Here is a 21383-nt window from a genome sequence, read left to right as displayed (position 1 = left end):
TTAAGCCCTTGGTGACATAACTAATTGTTTTCCTTTTTGTGTTCTAGTGGTCATAACATTTTTTAATTTTTTTGTCAATGTAGCTGTATTACACCTTGTATTTTGCGGATGAGTTCTAGTTTTCATAGGAACCAATTTCGCATACATATAATGTATCAAATAACTTTTTTTATCATTTTTTTTATTGGTGGGCAATAGAAAAAGGCTTTTTCAACACTCTTTTTTTGTGATTTTTTTAAAACAAATTTTTTATAGTATCCACAGTGTGGTATAAATATCATGTTACCTTTATTCTACAAGACGATTAAGACAACACCAAATTTAAAAAATGTAATTAATATAAACAATTTTTACCAAAAGATTTTTTTGTGTAGTGCCACATTCCAGAACCAGAGCATTTTTATTTTTCAGTCGACAGAGGTGTATCAGGCCTGTTTTTTTGTGGGACAACAAGTAGTTTTACGGGTATCATTATTAAGTGTATACATTTTTTTAAATTCCAGATTAGGGAAAGCAAGAGGATCAGAAAATGTCTATTTTGTTTTTTTTTAATAAATTTTCATGAAATTTCCCATGCTTGATAAATGTAAGATTTTACAGTATTGGTTGTTCTAGACGTGGAAATACCAATTAGGTGTAGTTTTTTTGTTTTTGTGTTTTCCATATTTAAAGCCTTGTGTAAGGGGGGAAAATAGTTACATTTTTTTCTGTAATAATGTTTAGAAGCCACTCTAAGCATCTACAGGGTTAAACAGTGTAGAGGAATGATTAGACGAGCCAGTCATCATCATTTCAATTCTTTTCTGGGAAAAAAAACCCATACGTAACAATCAGAGAGCAAATATGCTGTCTTATTTAGGGGAGGAGTAAGGGGGGGGACAAGTGATAACATCAACAAAAATTCATGTCACCCCTCCTTTGGGACAAGAAAGCTTAAGAATTGTACCTTTAAAATTACTCCAAAAGCATGTTGATAGCCCTGATAGAACCGCAGCTGCAGCCATTTAATGTAGAATGAGATTTGTTTGTTCTAAACTGTAATGCCCTTTTCCCCATAGAACGAACAGAGCTCATCCAAAAGTGCTGGGGGGGTAAGGTACTGCTATGCTCTATACAGCTAACAGGTAGGTTTCTAGATAGATAGACTATGGAGAGGTTAATGGATGTCCTAGCACATGCGCTGAAACTGGGAGTGTGGCACCAGTGCAGTCTTTCAGCTACGCATGGCTTTTCCAGCTTCCCTGAGCTGGAGACATCAGTCATCAGTATTGGCTACGAGTTTGAGAGTGGGGAAGGAGGGCAGAACCCAAACTTCTTTGCCAGTGCAACAACCAATCAGATTTACACTTAAATACCATGCAAAATTGGATTTTTGGCAATTGGAACTACTGACGAAAATGATAAAAAGTAGAGTTTCATTTGCTATTGGCCCATTATATTTGACGACAACCAGCATATTTTGATTTCCGGTGACCGAGTTCCTTTTAAAGGGTTAATAAACATAGCATGTTAATATTGGATCAAGATGAGTGAATAAGGATTCAAACCTGTAATCTTCATTTTTTATTTCATTCTGAAGGGAAAAACTGAATTTGACATTTTTGTACTGCTGACTGTTACTGACCACAAACTAACAAGAGGAAACTGCTAATCTGCTTTCCTCATCAAAGAAACGTGCATGTGGCTTCCCATCTGCCAACCACTTTTAAGGCTGAGGATTGAGAAGGATGACTAGTTGTTATTAGGGAGTGGGCTGTACAGAATCGTTCTGTAATTCTTGGAGGGAGCAGTGCAGGCATCTGCCAAACTTCGATAGCGAAGCCCAAACCAAACGTAAAAAGAAAACAAGGTGATTCCTCTTTCAGATTACTGACGGCTACAAACTCTAAAAAGTGCCTGCTCATATAATTGTACAACCAGAGGCTATTATTATTGGACTAAATGAAGGACTTAGAAAATCTTACTACAAATCTAAACAATGTGTTTTATCCTCACATAGAGCTGCTGTCACATCTGCTGCATGGATTTCATTTTCCTGCCCCTTTCAGGGAGCAGAAAAGGGGAATCTATTGGCCGAATAGGTCCATCTCATGTCGAAATTTAACAGTGCCGAACAGACCCAATTGACTAGAGTGGGGCTCATTCGGTTTCCATTCAGCTGTCTGGCAGTCTACCGGAAGAAAAAGTGCTTCATGCAGCACTATTTCTTCTGGTACTTTGGAACTTCCGACTGGAGGTTCCAATGAAGATGAGAAGGCAGCGTAACTTAGTTCTCTTCTGGGACTTGGATATTAATGGTCTATCCTTAGAATATGAGTACATGCTCTGTGTTTACAAATTGACATTTTAGAAGCAAGTATAAGAACTTGTATGCTTCCATTATTTTGCTTTCCAATCCACTGTCTGACGTCTGAAGACATTATGATTTAAGGATGTACAGCTCTGATGTTGGAAGACGTCCGTTGGGGTTCTCTTACTGTATATTGCCAGACTCTCTGCTGTCGGAGCCTATCCAACGTGTCAGCTCATGCAGTACTGGCTTTAGCCAGCAGATAGCGCTGTTGTATAACGGCAGAAAAAGAGTAAGCCCCCTAGGAAAACCAGGATACAAATTGGATCGGAAAGGGTTAAATATAATAGTGAGTCAAGAAGTAGTAACAAGAACGGGAGTGTTTGTTTTTTTTGTTTGTTTTTTAATCTAGTAGTAGTTTAAAGTATAAGCAAGATGCTTCTGTAAATTAGCAAATTAAATAGCACACTAGACTCATCAAGGTATATTTTATATACTCTAAAAAAAAATCATGCATAAGTTATAGACTTTTAACTTCTACAACTTGCCCCCATTTTTATATGATCCAAGACATTGGCTACAATATATAAGAGGTAAATCCAGAATGGATAAACCAAGCCACGAAAGACCTCCAATGAAATATATTATACCATGGCAGAAATGTTCAACCTCAAAAAGCACAACCATAAGCGTAATTATAAAGAAAGTCATCCTAGTGGATAGTTTGTTAAAGAATGCAAAACTGTATGGAATACAACAGCAGTACAAAATCATTCTCTGAAGGAAAAAGCAAAACTACATCTCCATTACTTAGGCAACTCCAAGATGCAATCCAAGACAACTCCTTCTGGGAACTGTGGAACCACATGGAGAAAAACTGCAAGAAAAACAGCCATTATATCAAGGACCTTTATAAGGACATCCTAAAGGAAGAGCAAAGTCAGGAATAAGAAATAAAGGTGAAACTAAAGACTATGGAGAAAGTGCTCAAAGACCTGAAACAGAGCTAAGAGGAGTATATCAGTGACTGGAGGAATGACATGACATCATCCTGGAAACTGACAATATACCAGGGGCTACAGAGGGACCACAAACTGACCCCATATCTGGAAATCATACCAGATCCAAGACAGCGCCAGATCCTGAGCCACTACAGACTGAGCACCCACAACCTGGCCATCCAATTAGGGTGGCATGGACAGAACTACAAGCCCAAGGAAGGCAGGCAGTGCAAACAAGAGGCCGTGGAGGATGAGGCCCATTTCCTGCTAAAATGCCTTAGATACTCAGCGGTGAGTGATTCTCACTTAAGGAGACTCTCTGATCTCTGCCAAGACTTCCACTCCATGGAGAAGGAAGAAAAACTCCACATCCTGCTGGGAAAAGCAGAAAACACAGTGGCCATACAATATGACAGTGCCTACCATAGACTTAGAGGAATGTGATATGCCATGGCCACCTATGCGCAATACATGATATGACATGGACTTCTCTGGCCCCACGCACGGTAGGCCACGGGCTCCTCTGGCCCCACGCACGGTAGGCCACGGGCTCCTCTGGCCCCACGCACGGTAGGCCACGGGCTCCTCTGGCCCCACGCACGGTAGGCCACGGGCTCCTCTGGCCCCACGCACGGTAGGCCACGGGCTCCTCTGGCCCCACGCACGGTAGGGCACGGACCTCTATACCTCCAACCCCAGCCTCAATCTGCCACTCCTCTCTCCTATTTTTATTTTGTAATCACTTTATTTAGTCTTGCCATTAAAGTTTATTTAAATTTGATTTTGTATATAATTTTTACAAATTTTTTTTAAAAAACCTTTCTATGGAGTCCTGTTTTAACTGGGAATTTTCGGCATTTTTCATAATTGCCGCAAAACTGCTGTGATTTTTGATTACACATATACCAAAAGAAATGCTTTCTATCCTTCCAGATTCTGTGGGTAATAGATATGATTTCATTTGTATTAAATGAAAAGGTCACACAGTTCATGTAGATGTTTTATGTATTCACATATGCAAGGGCTGGTATAAGACCCAATTGTATAACCTAGTACAGTATAAGGCACAGTTAGAACACTTGGCATGAAAGACATAAATGTAGCAGAAATAACTGATGCTGAGAATATATTATTACTTTAGGAGGCAACGTGTAATAGACGGCAGCCCCAAAAAAATAACCAAGGAAAAAAATAGGCATTAGTTGTAACTTTCTAGGCAGATTGACTAGATTTGAGGATTTGTCTGTCATCTGGGTTACTTGTCTCTACGGCTATGTTTACACTTGTATTACCGTATGTTTTTTTTCATCAGAGGTTCAGCTTATTTTTGCCATAAGAATTCTACAGTGTTATTTGTGTCTTTTAGGCCAGGCTCACATGAGCGGGTCGGATTCCGCATGCAGTAGGTCTGCAGCGGATTTGGGCTGTGAACCTGGCCGGTGACCCTGTATACACTAATTAATTGTATTGCGCATGACCGCTGAGGCTGGCAGGTGCTCATGCACAGTACAGTATAGGTTTTTGTTGTTTTTTTTTTTTTGTTTGTATGTCCCGCACCGTCGCTTAGCGATGATGCAGATACCCGCAGCCCATATGCAATGTTAATTGCGTATGGGCTGCAAGTTGGACTGCCTCCATTGACCTCAATCTACTATAAAATAGAGTATGCTATGATTTTTCCTTCGCCTGTGGAATATGCAATTTGTATCTGCGAGTGTGAAGGGAAAATCGAATTATATGCCTTTCAATGCCCACGTTTTACTGCAGGTTGTCTGTGGAATCCACAATTCAAAACCGGACATGTGAGACCGGCCTTAAGGGGCTGTCTGTTTTAATTTGCATCTCTTCTTCAATAAGGCTGCCTTTATAAAAAATAATAAACTTAACTGTACTTACCCCTCTGCCACCAGCGGGATTCAGCGATGCAGCCCAATTCTGATCTAGGCGTTTGTTGTGACCTGATGAAGTCACAGGAAATCAGGTGACCGCTTCAGTCAATCGGAGGGGTAAGTATATTTCAATTTATTATTTTAATACAGGCAGCCCTATTGAAGGGGGTTGTCCAGTCTATGAGCAGTATGCCGATTGAGAATGCATATAGTAAATGGTTAGTTGGCATCCCGGGTCTTATTGCAGGGGAACGGAAGGAGGTGGTAGAAACAATGCTGAGTGCCCGAGATACCCTGATTCAGTATAAATTTATATGTAGAGTATATTATACCCTGTCAGTCTGAAGAGACTTAATATCTCAGATAGGGATATTTCCTTTAGATGTCAGGCTGACCAAGAAACTTTTATTTACTCTATCTGGCAGTGTTCTCGAATGCAACCCAACTGGTCAACCATTCTTCAGTTCATGAACACCCACTTCATGTTACCCAGAACCTTTTCACTGCAAATATAATTCCTGTGTGTCATTGATTCCCTAATGTTAGGACCGTATTAGAACTTGTTTCTCCGTATTTTGTTTTGTGCCCGAAAAGTGCTTATCATTAGGTAGAAGTCTACTAAATCTCTGTCCTTAAATCAATGGCTCCAGCTAGTCAGTTCATAAATTCCTTTCTACAAGACCTTATATATAATTGGGCAGTGCCCACAAAACTTCAAGAAGATCAGTACTCCAGCTTCTGCCAATGTCCCAGCTGATGGTCTCTAGGCTGGTCTAACCCCTTAGATAACAAGGAACATGGGATGACCTATAGTACCGCCCTATAATATCAGTCAAAGCAATAGAGTAGATTGCACTCACCTGCAATCGGTGGTGGCTAAGGCGCAGGCATGCTTGCGTACGATTGTTGTGTGTTAAGTGCGTGTGTGGGGTTGAATGTGTTCATTGATGTTTTCGTCAAGCAATAAAGCACAATGCTATTTAAAGGGAATGTGTCATCAGAAAATGACCCATTATATAAATCACATTTTCGAGTTGAAACATATTTGTGAAGAATTTTTGGGGATTTTTCTTTTTAATGTTTGGTCACAATCTGTATTTTAAAAACAATCCTCAAATCCTGCATTTTCCACACTGACCAGAGCTTAATAGACTGATACTGCCTGATGTGTAGGGAAGGTTTTGCAGTAGACATCTCACTACCATCACAGGCAGGATTACACTGACAGGTAACACCTATATGTAGATTACACAGTATCCACCATTCACAATAGGTATAAGCTGTAACTATTTACACCTCCCCACACAATGGCTCCTGCGCAGGTGAACAGAACATGTCTAGAACACTCTCCTATACAAGTCAATGGGTCCCCTCTTGTCCATTGTGTGAATGGCCCACGAGGCTGCTATAAAGCATATTTCTAAATTCTCTTAATGCTGTTACATGTAGTTCAGGAAAACAAACAGCCCCCATAGTCCCATACAGACAATAGAACAGAAAAAAATCTACATTTAAGAAAATTAAAAACAGATTTAGAAAAGTTCTACAAACTGGTTTTTAATACAAAAAGATTTTGGGTGAATGCCCACAAATGGATTTCTACCTCGTTTCTCATGGCGGAAATCTGCGCGTGAAATCCTCAGCTATTAGGTTCTATTGCCAATTCTCACATGCGGAATTCTACCGTAGATTTCTGCAGCGGGAAATAAATCGTGGCATGTTCTATTTGTCCCAGACTTACTCCGCGGGAGATCTCCATTAATGGAGACCGCGGAATTCCATGATCAACAGAAGGCACTTTTTGTTTTTAATCGCGGGCGTATCCCACGATTGGGATTGTGCAGTGCTCTGAGCTCCCTCCCCCTCTCTGCCTCCTCTCCGCCCCTCTGCACTATTTGCAATGGGGAGAGGCGGGACGGGGCGGGGCTAATTCTCGGAACTTAGCCCCACCCCATCCAGCCTCCTTTCATTGCAAGTAGTGCAGAGGGGCGGAGAGGAGGCAGAGAGGGGGCGGGAGCTCAGTTCCTGCTCCTGGCTCTTCTACCCCCCCCCCCCCTGCAGATGAGGACACCGTATATCGGCTCGGCGTGAAAACCGAGCCGATATACATTCGTGTGAATCCAGCCTTAAGTTTACAGTGACACTGTGGCACAAATCCATTTTAATAGTGTCATTGCCTGGTATGCTTGCGTATTGTCTGTTAACTTCCTGTTGTAATCATTATTAAAGTTGCAAAATAAAACTTTTTATCTTTTGCAACTTTTACATATCACTGTGCATAGACACTGCAGTATAAGGGCTTATTTACATGTCAGTATTTTTCATCACTATTTTGCAGAGACAAACCCATGAGCGGGTCCAAAATATGGAGGAGATGCACATTTTACCATTATACATTCTCTCTGTATGCTCCACTCCTGAATTTGGCTTACTATATACTGATGAAAAACATTGACGTGTGAATAAGCCCGAAGTCTCAATAGGAGATCTGTCAGTGTGCTGGACTGAAGACTTAGTTTCCCTCTGCTCTCTTCTCTCCCGCGCATTCTTTTCAGCTAATTTATGATCACAGCAAAGTTTCGTAGATCTGATAATAAATTAACTAATAAAAAGTGCAGGAGAGGGAGATAATCAACCAGCACACTGACAGATCTCCTCTTCAGACTTGAACTGCAGTGTTTTATACAGAAGACGGCGCAATATATTTTAGCAACCCCTATTGTAAAAATGATTGTCAGACCAAAATACATGCATTTAAGTCAAATTAAATGTTGCCCCCTAACGGTGTCCATAGCCTTTAAATATATTTTCCCAATGGAGGACTAGTTGCTGTGACTCCATTATGAACATAAGCCATGACGCTAGTAGGAATATAGCTTAAACTAATTTATGTTAGTTAAAGCGTACCTAACTTTTGAGATGACCTTTCAGAATGAACTGCTTCGTGTACATGATGAATAACACTGTTTCTGGCCATTATATGACTTGTATCCGGCATTTCCTTTTTTTCTCCTTCTGCACACTGTATATCTGATTCCAAGTTCTCTCCAAAGTAGTGGGAGGAGGTTGCTGTGCACAGAGAACTGCAGTTTCTGCTGTCGGTCTGTAACACACACAAAGACACATCATCATAGTACAGTGTACCACAGTACTGAGCAGTGTAGACTGAATAAATAGCAGCAAATCACTCCCCATTAGCTACAACAGCGTATCTGTGTGAGTCTCCTTTTTTTTCTTTCCCCTTCACTCTGCTTTCATAGCCTTCAGTAAGCAGGATGACTTACTCCCTTACTACGGTACACTTCCTTTTCTCCGTCTGGCTTTCTCAAGTAATAGAGACAATATCACTTAACAACAAGCAGTGGACAGCAAGTTAGGAGGAAGGATGACTCCCAGTCATTAGCATTTTAGAAGGATTTTTCAGCACAAAATGTCATTTTAGACAAATAAAGTAAATTGCACATTTTGCTAGTTATCTTACAGGCCATCGAATAAGCACAAGAAGTTAGTGATCGTTTAAAGCTGAGAATTTTTTTTATTTCAGGTGAACTTTGTAGCATGTCAGCTGTTTGCACTTGTTACTGCTGTCTGGTTCCGTACTTACCTGAGTCCAAGAAAATCACATGCTACAATTCGCCATGGCATTGCCACAATTATTGGTGTTTACCTTGCAGTATTCTGCTTCGGATGGTAAGTTGTAAATGCATTTCTATGTTCTGCTTCACCTGTATGTGTTACATTTATAATAATCAGAATAAGAATTGGAGTGCCCAGAGGAAAGCCATGTAAACCCAAGGAGAACATACAAACTCCATGCAAGTGTTGTCTTTCGTCAGGTTCGAACCTAGGACGGCAGCGCTGCAGAGCAACAGTAGTGAGCCACCGTGCTGCCTTTACTAGAGAGTTATGGGTTCCCTGCTGTTTTCTCTTTTAGCATAAGCCTCCTTTTCTATTTAGGCTCATTCTGGTATGTTTACGGTTGTACTGCCATAATCGTTTCAGTTCTTTTAATTTACATGATGGATATGAGAGATCAATTTTGTAGTGTGTTCTACTGACTTAGGCCCCTGCACACGGGCGGAAATTCTGCGGTTGGATTTCCCGCAGAATTTCCGACCGTGGAAGCTACCATAGGATTGCATTAGAAAACGCAATCCTAGGCAGACGTCCGCGTGAAATCACACGCAGAAGACAAATCGCGGCATGCTCTATTTCTATGCGGGTCTCGCAGAGGCTCGCACAGAAATGTCACTCCTGGGCCGCCGGCTCCGCTTTGCGCATGCACCAGCTGGACTGCAGCTGGCACATCAGAGAGCCGGAGCCGTGGGAACAGGTGAGAGCCACACTGGTCCCTGCAGGGGCGTGGGTCAGGTCCCGCTGCGAGAAAACAGTGTAGCAGAAAGCTTATGCAATTACACTGATGGGGTAAATCTACCCAGTATCGTCTTAGTATTGAGTGTTCTTGCTTCTTTTCACAAAAAACCATAAGGCCGGGCTCAGACAACCATAATTCGCTGCGTGTCTCCTGCAGATGGCATGCAGCCAGTACACAATGACATTCCGTACTTGCTGCATGCCGCCAATTGCCATGCACTATCTTGGCGTGTGTGCGCACTTAATACGCGCCAAGAGAGAACATGCTGCAATTTTTATTGCATGCATATTTGGTGCAATTTGTGTGAGCGGCAACATTCTGCCCATGGGAGATTGGTACAGCATGTTTTGCACGCAGAATACGCTATACCAACAGTGTCATGTGAGCCCGGCCTAAGACTGTGGCTAAAATATACAGTGATAACTTGCATTTTGTATTTTATATTTTAGGTACTCTTTGCATATATTTTCTTTGGTTTCTTTAAGCTACTGCATCATGATGTATACAAGTACTGAAAAAGTCCACAGGTAAGGAAAACACTAAGAGCAAATAGATGCTAACAAAATACACCGTTTATTACTGTTCTTAAAAGTATGCTGTACACAATCTCCTGCACCAAAATGTGTGCTCATGTGAACCTTCAGGCCAAATGCCCACGATCTGATTTGTACCGCGGTTCCTGCGGCATAAATCCGCAGCGGAATTCCGCAGCTATTAGGTTTTATTGAACGGGATAGTTTTGCGTAATTCCACAGCTATTGGGTTCTGCGGAATAGTTTTATCCCCTCTTCAATTGTTCTTCAATAAGCCCATCTGCTCCGAACCTCCGACATTAGAATCCAGAGTCATCCTCTTCTTGTTTGTATCCCCTTTGGATAGGGAATAACTTGTATTTCTAGTTCAACCACTTTTAAAAGAAAGTAAGAGCTACCAATGTGAAATAGAATAAAATGGATCTTTTATTCACTAAGTGAATAGGAGCAAAGCCTAGCGGAGGTTGTGAGCGGACGCACTGAGCGAGAGCTCTCGCTATACATCCTTTCAAATATCCTGGACACCAGGACTGAGCATTGCCAGTCAGCATACATTGTAGTCAACTCGCCCTGCAGAAGCTGGAATAGCTTTCTCGACACTCCAGGGTAATGTGACGAGCCTCAAAGAGCACCGCAGGCTGGGAGAAGCTGGCGGTGGTGAAAGCAAAGATGGCACTGGTGTGCAGAGGGAGGAGGACCGCATGCACGCAGCAGCCAGGACTGGAGACTCCGTGGTAAGGCTGGCAAAGTTTGCTAGGGTAGATCCGCTGGCAGCACAGACATCCATGCAGGAAAACAGTGGTATCTACATATAGGAATCCAGCATTATAGCAGGGTATGATGCCACAGGCTGGGAGTCTGATGGGGACGCTGGTGAATGGATAGGAGGAGACATGTCTAATACAGAGGATCTCAGAGCATGTGGATGCCCAGTGAATACATCTACAGCATTGAAAGCAGAGCCCACACTAAGGCATAGTCTGGAAGCAGTTACTGTATTTTTTGCTCTATAAGATGCACCTAGGTTTTAGAAAAGAAAAAATATATAGATTTTGAACTCCCCCCAGACCAGGCAGTGAGGGAGGTATTGGAGGAGGAATAAAGCACACAGATATTTAGTGCATCTTAGACATTGCAAGCGTGACATTGTTCCTGCTCTTATAGTTTACACTGTTTGTACAAAAAAAGATAAAATAGGTCAGCACTTCCCAATAGAAATCCATAGGCGCACGGTAAACCATGGCTGCAACATACAATAGAAGTAGAAACCAAAAAATGGCAACAGCACTCAGAATACATTTACTATCAGAGGTATACACACCTATAATAAATACACTAATCATATTACATAATGCAAGGTTCTTGGTATATAATTTGATCAAATCATATTGGCCCATCTACCAGCATCCAGGTGACCAAGCTTTCAGATGGGCCCTAACGCTAATATCAGGTGGTTTAATCTTAACCTGGGGAAGATGGGTACCTACCTCTAAGAATGCACCTCTATGGGGACTAAGCCTGCAAATAAAACCAGGTAGGATATCATTTATGTGACCCAATAGGAGGGACAGAAGGTAAATGGGCGGCGGGTGTGCACGACCGGATGGAGGCATTCCACAACTCCACCATATTTGTACAAAAAAAGATAGCCTAGGTCAGCACTTCCCAATAGAAATCCATAGGTGCACATTAAGCCATGGCTGCAACATACGATAGAAGCAGAAACCAAAAAGTGGCAACAGCACTCAGAATACAATGCTCCCTCCTATGTGAGCATGCATTTCTCAACTAAAAACCTAGAATTTCCTGGGAAAGACCAAAGATGCAGGAGCGAGCTTAAGATTTTTTTTAATGTTTTTTTTGTCTTGCATAATGTTGGTACGCTGAATGACATTAGTATTAGGGTTTGCTATCACACGGGGTCTGCTCAATACCAAGGGAGGAGACCCACCCGTATGAACAGCTGATTGGTGGAGGCAGGGAAGCAGCAGCAGTTCCCACTGGCGCTCAACAATTAGCTGTGCATATGGGCGGCTCTCCTCCCTCGCTATAGAGCGAACCCGGCCGGCAGCTGTGTAATATGGATATGTGATCCTTATCACATAGCTGAAGGCCGGTTCAGAATTCTGGCACGTTCGCTCTATAAGATGCACTGATTGCCCCCACACCCACAAACTTTGAGGGGGGTCGGGAGGGCTTCTTATAGAGTGAAAAATACAGTAAGTGCAATAATGCATTAAGTAAGCTCCCACAGGAAAATATGAGAGATTTTAGACATGAGTGAATAACTGCAGTGGGAAAAGGATGAATGAAGTGGAGGATCAGATAGTACAACTGAAACATGATGTAAATAGAAAACACTCAGACTATTGCTAATTTGCTGAGTAAAAATGATGATCTTGAAAATCGATCAAGGTGTAATAATATCCGCGCGATTGGTCTCCCTGAGAAAGTGGAGGGTATCAATCCTTCAAACTACCTTGAAGCCTGGCTAATCTTATTTGGCAGAGATTCTCTGATCCCAGTGTTTGTGTTGGAAAAGGCTTGACAGGGGTTAGTATCCTGATAGATTTGATCCGATTTCAGTGCGCCTCACAGATGATTGATTCTGAGGGGCACTTTGTCTACATTGTAAATTATACAACTACGCTTATCTCCTAATTTCACTTCATAGTCCTCCTCCCTACAATGTTGAAGTTATGCGATAGATACTTGACTTTTATAGCAGGTACAACAGATACCCACGGTTCTGATAGTAGGGAATTTTAACTCTATTATTAACCCCTACTGATATAGGATAAGTGTGGAGGGCTTTATCAATGAAGATGGCTTGACCCTGTTAGGACGCCTCTTGCAAGAGACATTACTTTGGAAATATGATGGTCAGAGGCGTAACTTGAAGCTCCCTGGCCCCGATGCAAAACTTGTAACAGGGCCCCCAACTATAATGCTTTACTTATAGTACTGGGCTGCCTATATGGAGAAGAGATGTCTTATGGGCCCCCTAAGGCTCCTGGGCCCGGGTGCAACCGCACCCCCTGCATCCTCTATAGTTACGCCCCTGATGATGGTCCCAAAATCCAGAAATTAAATATTGCCACTCGAGTACATACCACTCCCTATCACGCATTGATCTAGCGTAGTTAATACCGTTATATAATAGTGTACTGACGGTTACTTACCTGCCCAGAGTGCATGTTGGTTGATGTACAGCACGCTAACATTAGTAGCCTTTTGCGCCCTACATGGAGGTTGAACGGATTTTGGCTAACTGTGGTGCATCAGTCAAGCATATTGGCGCTACAGGATGAATAGTTTATACTATAAAACGGATCAAACAAGACTAGCTGAAACAGAATCCATATTTGTGAATAACAGTACGCTTGTAACATTAGCTAGCTGGAAGGAGGCCCAAGAGACGTTCTAGAACTACACTCTAGAAACTGCAGTCCATAAACGAAGCTTTATGAACCAAGTGTGCTATGCAGAGGGAGAAAAAGTTGGCCATATGCTAGCTATTCTAGCTAGAGCACAGAAGTGTTCTACTTCTATCATAGGCCTGAGCAATAGTCAGGGATCTGTAGTTACTGATGCATATTCAGTTAGGGAGACGGTGTACTCCTTCTATGCCTCCCTGTACTCCTCCAGACTACAAAACAACACGGGAACAAGTTACACAATATGTCAACTATAATGATACCATGTCTGTCATGCAAGCAGCAGGAATTTCTTGATGCTTCAGGGAGTCTGGAGGAATTACAGGATACAGTGGCCTCCTTGCAAAATAATAAAGCTCCAGGTATTAATGGTTTGCCTGCAGAGAGATAATAGACATTTGGAGAACTGTTGGTCCCACGCCTACTAGAGGTATTTTGTGCGGCTGAATAAAGACGCGAGTTACCCCCATCTAGCCATAATTACAATTATCCCTAAGCAAGAGAAAGATCTTCTACTGGTTGATTTCTATATTTTCCTGCTAAACACGGACCTTAATTAATAGCGAAAGTGTTGGCAAATCTTCTCTCCTGGGTAATCTCAACCCTTATTGAACGCGACCAAAGTCAATTTATACTATCGAGATCCATGGCAATTAGCATTCGCAGGTTATAGAAAAAGAAGAGTCAGAGGCGGCGCTCCAATGGTATATGGTAAAAGGTAAAAAACCATTACAAAGAGTGTGAGTGTAACTCACCCCGACTCGGCCGATCCTCTGGATTAAGGACCGGTCAATCGTGTTGTCCAAGAAGGCTTTATATCCCAACAATCAAGGGTATTCAGTGATATAACGGTCCTAGGTTGACATCCCATAAGGAGAGCAGCATGGTGAAACTCCAAACATATATAGTGTCAGAGGGAAGACAAATACAAGTGATCAACAGAAAAATTCCAGCGCTCCGTTATATCATGCACAATACCCTATATAGGGTCTGTCTTGTTGTGGGGTGCCCTGGTCCTGTGGCACCCCCAGGCTCTGAAGAAGGCTTGGGTTATAGGCCGAAACGCGTCGCAAATTAAACAGGATTTTACCCAGGATCATCTCTTTGCATTCACCTTTGTGCCTACCGGGATTAGGGGGGTGCCACAGGACCAGGGCACCCCACAACAAATAAGACCCTATATAGGGTATTGTGCATGATATAGCGGAGCGCTGGGATTTTTCTGTTGATCACTTGTATTCGCAGGTTATACCTACTTTTACAAATGCCAACGCTTAACTTAGGAGGAGGGGTAATCTGTTCATTAGACACAGCTAAGTCGTTTGACAGTATAGCATGGATATTCCTATGGGAGGTAATTAGTAGAATGGGATTTGGCTCCACCTTTTTAGGAGCTCTGTAGAACTACTATATATTACCTCCATTTACATCCATGCAGGCTTTAATGCCCATATATAGAAGTTGTACCCACTTTTTGGTTAACACGGCTGTCCTCTCTCCCTGTTATTATTTGCAATAGCACTTAAATCTCTAGCAGGCAGAATAAGATTGCACCCAGATATAGAAGGATTCCAGAGGGGAAGTAATGAGGAGAGAATTGCATTATATGCAGATGATTTTTTACTATTTCTGGGTAATGCTGGAAAGTCATTAAAAGAAGCGATTAACATAGTTAAGGAATATGAATGCCAGTGTGGAGCAAATCCAAAGTAATGCCCCTAGGTAGGCCTGACAATGTAGAACAAGTCCTACTGACGTCTGTTTTTAAATATTTGAGGGTGAAGATATCAGAAATTATTTTGGACTGCACTAAACTAAACGTAGACCCACTATATTGTGTCAGTGTGAGTTTGACTATGCATTTGGTCTTCCTTGGCTCTGATGAGTATGTCAGTTGGTGCACGCCTGCTGGCAATTAGGGAGGGTTTTTAGCTCCCTCCTGACCTGGGTTCTATGCTAGTCAATTTCAGTGCAGTCTCCTTCTGCTGTGGAGTGAGGACCTCTCTGGATCTGGTTTCCGTGGTTATTTCAGCGGCTCTTTAGATAAAGTTCTGAGATTAATTACTGGAATTTATTTATTGAGGTTTTGGTTTACTCTTATCGTGGTTTTTCTTTTGTCTTTTATCAGGGTTAGTGAGTGGCACAGGCATGAGGGTGGATGCGTCCTTATCAGGGCGGACCATCCACTAGTGGAGGGGTTGTTGCCCCCTAGTTAAAAAGTTTCCCTCTTTTGTCTACTTTCTCCTTGTACTGCAGGGGATTCCTGGCAGTGTGGTGTGAACGCTGCCAGAGAGAATATATTTTGGTTTGCAGTTATCGCACGTACGAAGTAGATGTGACGCACTGCTGTTGAAATTTAAACAGAAGCTATAGGTGTGATATAGACTCCCGCTCTTGGTGGTGGGGAGAGTTAATTTAATAACAATTATCTAAATGCCGCAATTGCTGTATCTGTAACTCGCCATGGGCATGATAATGAAGTCAGTTGAGCAGATGCAAACTAACCATGCTCTATCACATGTACAGTTCTATAAATACTTGCAACTGTGACATGCCTATTGGGCAGAATTAGCCTCCACAGATATAAAGATAACTAATTTTTGCACTGGCTGATATTATAGGCATATATTCTTTATCAGTAGGGAAAATATCGCTGTTATATACTCTTCTACAAGGCCATATAAACTCACAAAACACCGATACGGTTAACAGTTAGTGGGATATTGGACCTATAGAAGACTGGCAATGGGTTGAAGTATTACAGATGAGCCCTAATCTCACAGATTATCACAAATATACTTGTTGTGTAGGGTGTATCGTACACTTTCCTTCCTACATGAAATAGGGCTAAGAGATAAACCTTTATAAATGTCCTGCAAAACCCAAGCTGCGGGACTGATACACATGAAGTGGTGTTGTCCAAAGCTAAATAGGTATTGGACTTAAGTGAGCTCTCTCGATTAATAGTGTATACAAGGTTAACCTCGATTTCACACTGCTAGTACGGTTTCCCTGAAAATAAGACCCTGTCTTATATTAATTTTTGCCTCAAAAGGCACGGGGTCTTATTTTCAAGGGATATCTGATCCTACTTACCTAGCAAGCACCGTCCGCATCCCTCCTGCTGGTCTCCCCAGTCCTGGCAGGCTTCCTTATAAGCACAGACAAAAGATCGCTTCTTTGCTCTAATTGGTTCTCGTGCACCGCGGCTCAGCCAATCACTGCAGCACTTGATGAACCAATCACAGCCGAGTTAATGAATTTTATGTTCCTCCTGAAAACATTTTCCAAAAAACGTGATAATATTGCTAATGAAGTATGATAAGATGTGGCTTTTATGAGAATGTAATGCTCAATGTGCAGTCCTTTTTTATTATTTTCTTTTTCAGCTACTCCTTCATACTTGCTCTGGGGTACCTAACACTATGCCAGATTAACCGAGTGTATATATTCAATTATGGTATCCTTACAACAGATTTTTCTGGGTAAGTCTAAGCTTTCTATTCAAGGGTATATAAAGTAAGATGAGACGGTCTAACTTTTGTTGTTTACTTGCAAACACATATGTGTCATATAATGTTTTCTTTAGAATTCAATTCAGCAATATAGCGAAGGTTTTTTTGCATAAGTAAAAAACAAAAAATCAAGCCCTCAGAAGGAGTTTACGTTTGCTGCAAAACTTCGTATGCAGTTGCATCTCGGGCAGATGTGCAAACCATTAGAGTTGTGGTGTGATTAAATGAATGGTCTTGGCACCTAAGGGCACTAAAAGTGGTTCCAACCTTGGCCTATAAAAAGGCTCTTAGCGGCTACTTGTGTGTAGTAGACCTCTTTTTCCACTTGTGTAGAGCTTGTTGACCACTAGATATGCCTCCACGGCACAGTCGAAGGGGGTGCATTATTGGAATGCGAGAAGTTGGATGTTTGTATCAACCAATCGCCTACTACCTTGGCCATTCTGACCAAACTGTTAGATTTTCAGACAAGTGGATGCATGACACTTTCTGCACCTGATCAGGTACACAACATTGGACGTGAATCATGTGAATGTCCTAGGGATCTTCTAGTCCTGCTGTGTGTTGGGGATCCGTAACCTGTCCTCAGTCAGTACATGTTAACAGGTCTTGCAGTGCCTTACATTACGAGGATAAGTTCCTTTTTGTGTGTCAGAGGGCAATGTGCTTAGGATGGTAACTGTCCCATCTGAGGTATGTGGGTCGATCAACTGGTTTGTGGTATAGGGATATCTGTATTGATTTGTTTGAAATTGTAATGGTGGTGTCCAAAAAGTTGATTTCTGTGCAAGAGTAGCTTAATGTCAGGTTTATGGTGGGGTTAAATGCATTGAATCTTTCATGGAATTTTGTTAGTTCTTGTTCAGTGTTGGTCCAAATTATTATGATGTCATCAATGTAGCGGAAGTAGGCCAATGGTTTGTTGGGGCAGGAGGCCAGAAAATCCCTCTGCAGTTTTGCCATGAAAAGGTTGGCATATTGCGGTGCCATTTTACTGCCCATGGCAGTTCCGGTGAGTTGCAGGAATGTATTTTTGCCAAAGGAGATATAATTGTGTGTGAGGATGAACCTTCTGAGTTGTAACACAGATTTAAAGGCGACCCCCTATTGGCCTTAAGGTGTGCCTGGCAGGTGATAAGTCCATCTTCGTGTGCTATGTTGGAGTATAAGGACTCCATATACATGTGGGCCAGGATGGCACCATCGGGGAGGAGACCTATGGTTGACAGTTTGTTTAGTAGGTCCATGGTGGCCTGCAAGTAGCTAGTTGTGTTGCTCACCAGTGGTTTGAGGAAACCTTCCACCCATCCTGAGATTTTTTTCAGTGAGGGTTCCCACACTTAAGATAATTGGCCTCCCTGGGTTGCCAGCTTTGTGTAGATTGGGGAGCATATAGAATACTCCAACCCTGGGGCTCTCCAGTATCAAGTCCAAGAGTCTTTTGGAGCCCACAGATAAGCTTCTGATCACCCCTTAAGAATGTTTCCATCCAATACGTGGTGCTACTGAGGTATTTCCATCTTCTTTGATGCTCTTCTATATATATCAGAGATAAGAGACATCATAAAGCTGTTGCATTTCTCAGCTCAGTTGATGGATTTAGAACTTGTTTCTCTGCTCAGATTGTCTTGTGTTTTTTTTTAAGTCTCAAATTTCTGTGTGTGAACATTTATTTAGATCAAGAGGAATGTGCCCCCCTCCCCTCTGCATCTGTATGTTATAATTATGTGCCATCCAAACTAGTTTCATTCATTAGCCTGAGAAAGGGGATATCCTGAAAGCTCGCTATAACATCATGTATTTTTGTTAGCCATTAAAAGGTATCATATCCACAAGATGACTTGGTTTCTCTCACTGAGAACAATCATACTTTACTCTACTGGCTAACACGGTACCAAACCTATAGGAAACTGACATACACTATTTAATGAGAATCTGTTACCTGGTTTCAGCAAATTCAACTTCATTGTAGTCATTCATTTTATATTATACACTTTTCCAGCACACCTTATGTAAGATCTGTGATTGCAGTTATTCAGTTTATTCTTTACTCCCAGGTTGTGTCACAGCTGAGCCTTGACAACTGTTCTGTAGCTATGATGCACTTGTATGTTGATTACATGACCAGTTTAGAATACTTGGCATTCATTTTGTGAAATTTGTCTGACATCATATTTCTTTGTTGCAGTCCGTTGATGATTGTGACTCAGAAAATCACAACACTGGCTTTCCAGCTACATGACGGTAACATGTCTTATTCTTTTGGAAGAATGTTGTACATCGATTGTAGAACTACTGAGTTTTTCTAACCTCTTGAGTGCTTGCTTTTTTACGTTTTAAGGCAACTTTATACCCATTCATAAGCGGGGTAGTAGAGAAGAAGCTGGGAACTACAGGCCACTAAGCCTGACATCAGTAGTACTTAAACTAATGGAAACTTTCCGGAAAAATAGAATATTTGGTCGCTTAAAACCAACAAGCTGTTGGACCCTAAACTGCACGACTTTACTGAGGGCAGATCATGTCAAACTAATCTCATTGATTTCTTTAACTATTATTGAATATCGGATTTAATCCCTTCCAGCTGCAGCCATTTTTCATTTTTTCCTCTCTAATTTCAAGCTATCCTAGCTCTTCTTTTTTGCCCAATGACCTCGCCACACCAGGATTTGTTTTTGTCCTTTTCAATAGTACCATTTAACATACCATATAATGTATTGCAAATCTTTAAAATAAAATTCTAAGTGTAAACGAATGGAAAAAATGCAATTGTGCTAGAAATTGTTGCATTCTAACGTACCAAACGAGGTCACAATCTTAGTGGGTTAAAGTTAAATGGGGGATTATGTTCTATGTGCTGAAGTGACTTCATACGTTACACGTTATATACATGTTTTCACCACTAGGCACAGAACAGGTATATTTTATTCATTTGCACAGGTTTTTTTTAAAAACACATTTTACGTTGGAATCTTTATTAATTTGGCCTCCCATTGAGTTGAACAGCAATCTGTACCATGGTTCATATGGTGTGAATTTTAATTTTTTTATGGCACTTTTCTTCACTTTGAGTCCATATTTTTGTGTCCATGATGATTTGTTTTTCAACTGCAGCATGCTCTTATTGCTGTAGGTTTTTTCTTTTTTGTTTTTTTTTCCCCTGGTGTTTTCCCACTGACTCTTTTTTTGGGGAGACAAGATACCTGAAGTAAAAATGCGAGTGTAATTAGGGCTTATTCACACAAATGTATTTACGCTGCCTATTTTGCATGCAAAACCACGCGAAATACAGAGTGAATAGAACCTATTGATTTCAATGGCTTCGTTCACATGAGTTTATTTTTTGCCTACATTTCGTTAGCTCAAAAAAAAAAAACGTAGTGTGTTCTACTTTTGTGTGTATTGTGCACAAAAATAGCACTCATTAAAATATATTTATTTGCCTATTGAAATAAATGGGAGCATGCTTGCTCGTATACTCCGAGCAGGCACGCACAAAAATATCCATAAAATACACACATGCGCCCAGAAACGCAACGCTTGTTGCACAAACACCCAGCACAGATGGGCAGAGAAATGTGCTTTACAACCGTGTGAAGCCAGTCTAAAAAAAACAAGCCCCAGAAAGCACAACAACAACAAAAAAACTGTGTGAAAGAAGCCCAAAGGTTTTCAAAGCTTTCCTTCCCATTAGCAATGTTTTCACTGATGCGATGTTGCGAGAACAAAAAATCGCGACATGCTCTATCTTTCTGCGATGTGCAATTTTTATTATTTTTTTTATCCCCCACGTTTTCCTATGGAGCCTCCTTTTTATCACAATGCACAAACTTGCGTTGCGATGCAATTTTAACATTAGAAAGTCCTATTGACTTTTGCGGGCAGCAGCTAGGCAAGATTATTTTTGAGAAAAAAAAAGTATCGCTGACTCTTAAAAATCGCAGGAACAAAGACGCAATTTTGCCACAATTTTCGCCATGTGGAACTAGCCTAAGGGTATGATCTGATGCCAGTTTTCTTTTACTTTCTCCAGCTTAAAAGGTGACAGATATATCAAATGTTATACAAAATTGCACATTTTTTTCATATATTAAACTTGTCTAAGGATATGGAGTCGCTCTGTACATCACCCAGCTGCTGGAGTGAGGGTCCAACACATTTTGTGGCTTTTGATAAAAGTTGCAATTCTTACATCTGTCTAAACCCCACACTCCACTCAAACCCCACCGTTATTTTTTAAACATTTTGTAAAATTCGAGCGAGAGACGTAACACTTTTCCTATTTGTCACAAATCAGCAGTAAATTTGTCTTAACTGATTTACCTCCATAATATATTTTTCTG

At 41.4% G+C, this 21383-nt stretch overlaps 1 protein-coding gene across 1 annotated transcript in view; it reads left to right on the top strand.

Annotated features, from left to right (window-relative positions):
- Positions 1-21383, top strand: part of MBOAT1 (membrane bound O-acyltransferase domain containing 1) — a 52358-nt gene that overhangs the window by 11245 nt on the left and 19730 nt on the right. Inside the window, exons 2-5 of the mRNA XM_066579423.1 lie at positions 8725-8870; positions 10005-10082; positions 16915-17010; positions 19229-19284. Of these exons, the coding sequence (XP_066435520.1) occupies positions 8725-8870; positions 10005-10082; positions 16915-17010; positions 19229-19284 (376 nt within the window). The remainder of the gene's footprint in view (positions 1-8724; positions 8871-10004; positions 10083-16914; positions 17011-19228; positions 19285-21383) is intronic.

The sequence above is a fragment of the Eleutherodactylus coqui genome, chromosome 9 (genome assembly GCF_035609145.1).
Source record: "Eleutherodactylus coqui strain aEleCoq1 chromosome 9, aEleCoq1.hap1, whole genome shotgun sequence".
Classification (NCBI taxonomy): domain Eukaryota; kingdom Metazoa; phylum Chordata; class Amphibia; order Anura; family Eleutherodactylidae; genus Eleutherodactylus; species Eleutherodactylus coqui.
Note: the sequence above shows the minus strand (reverse complement) of the source record. Positions and strands in the feature narration are given on the sequence as shown.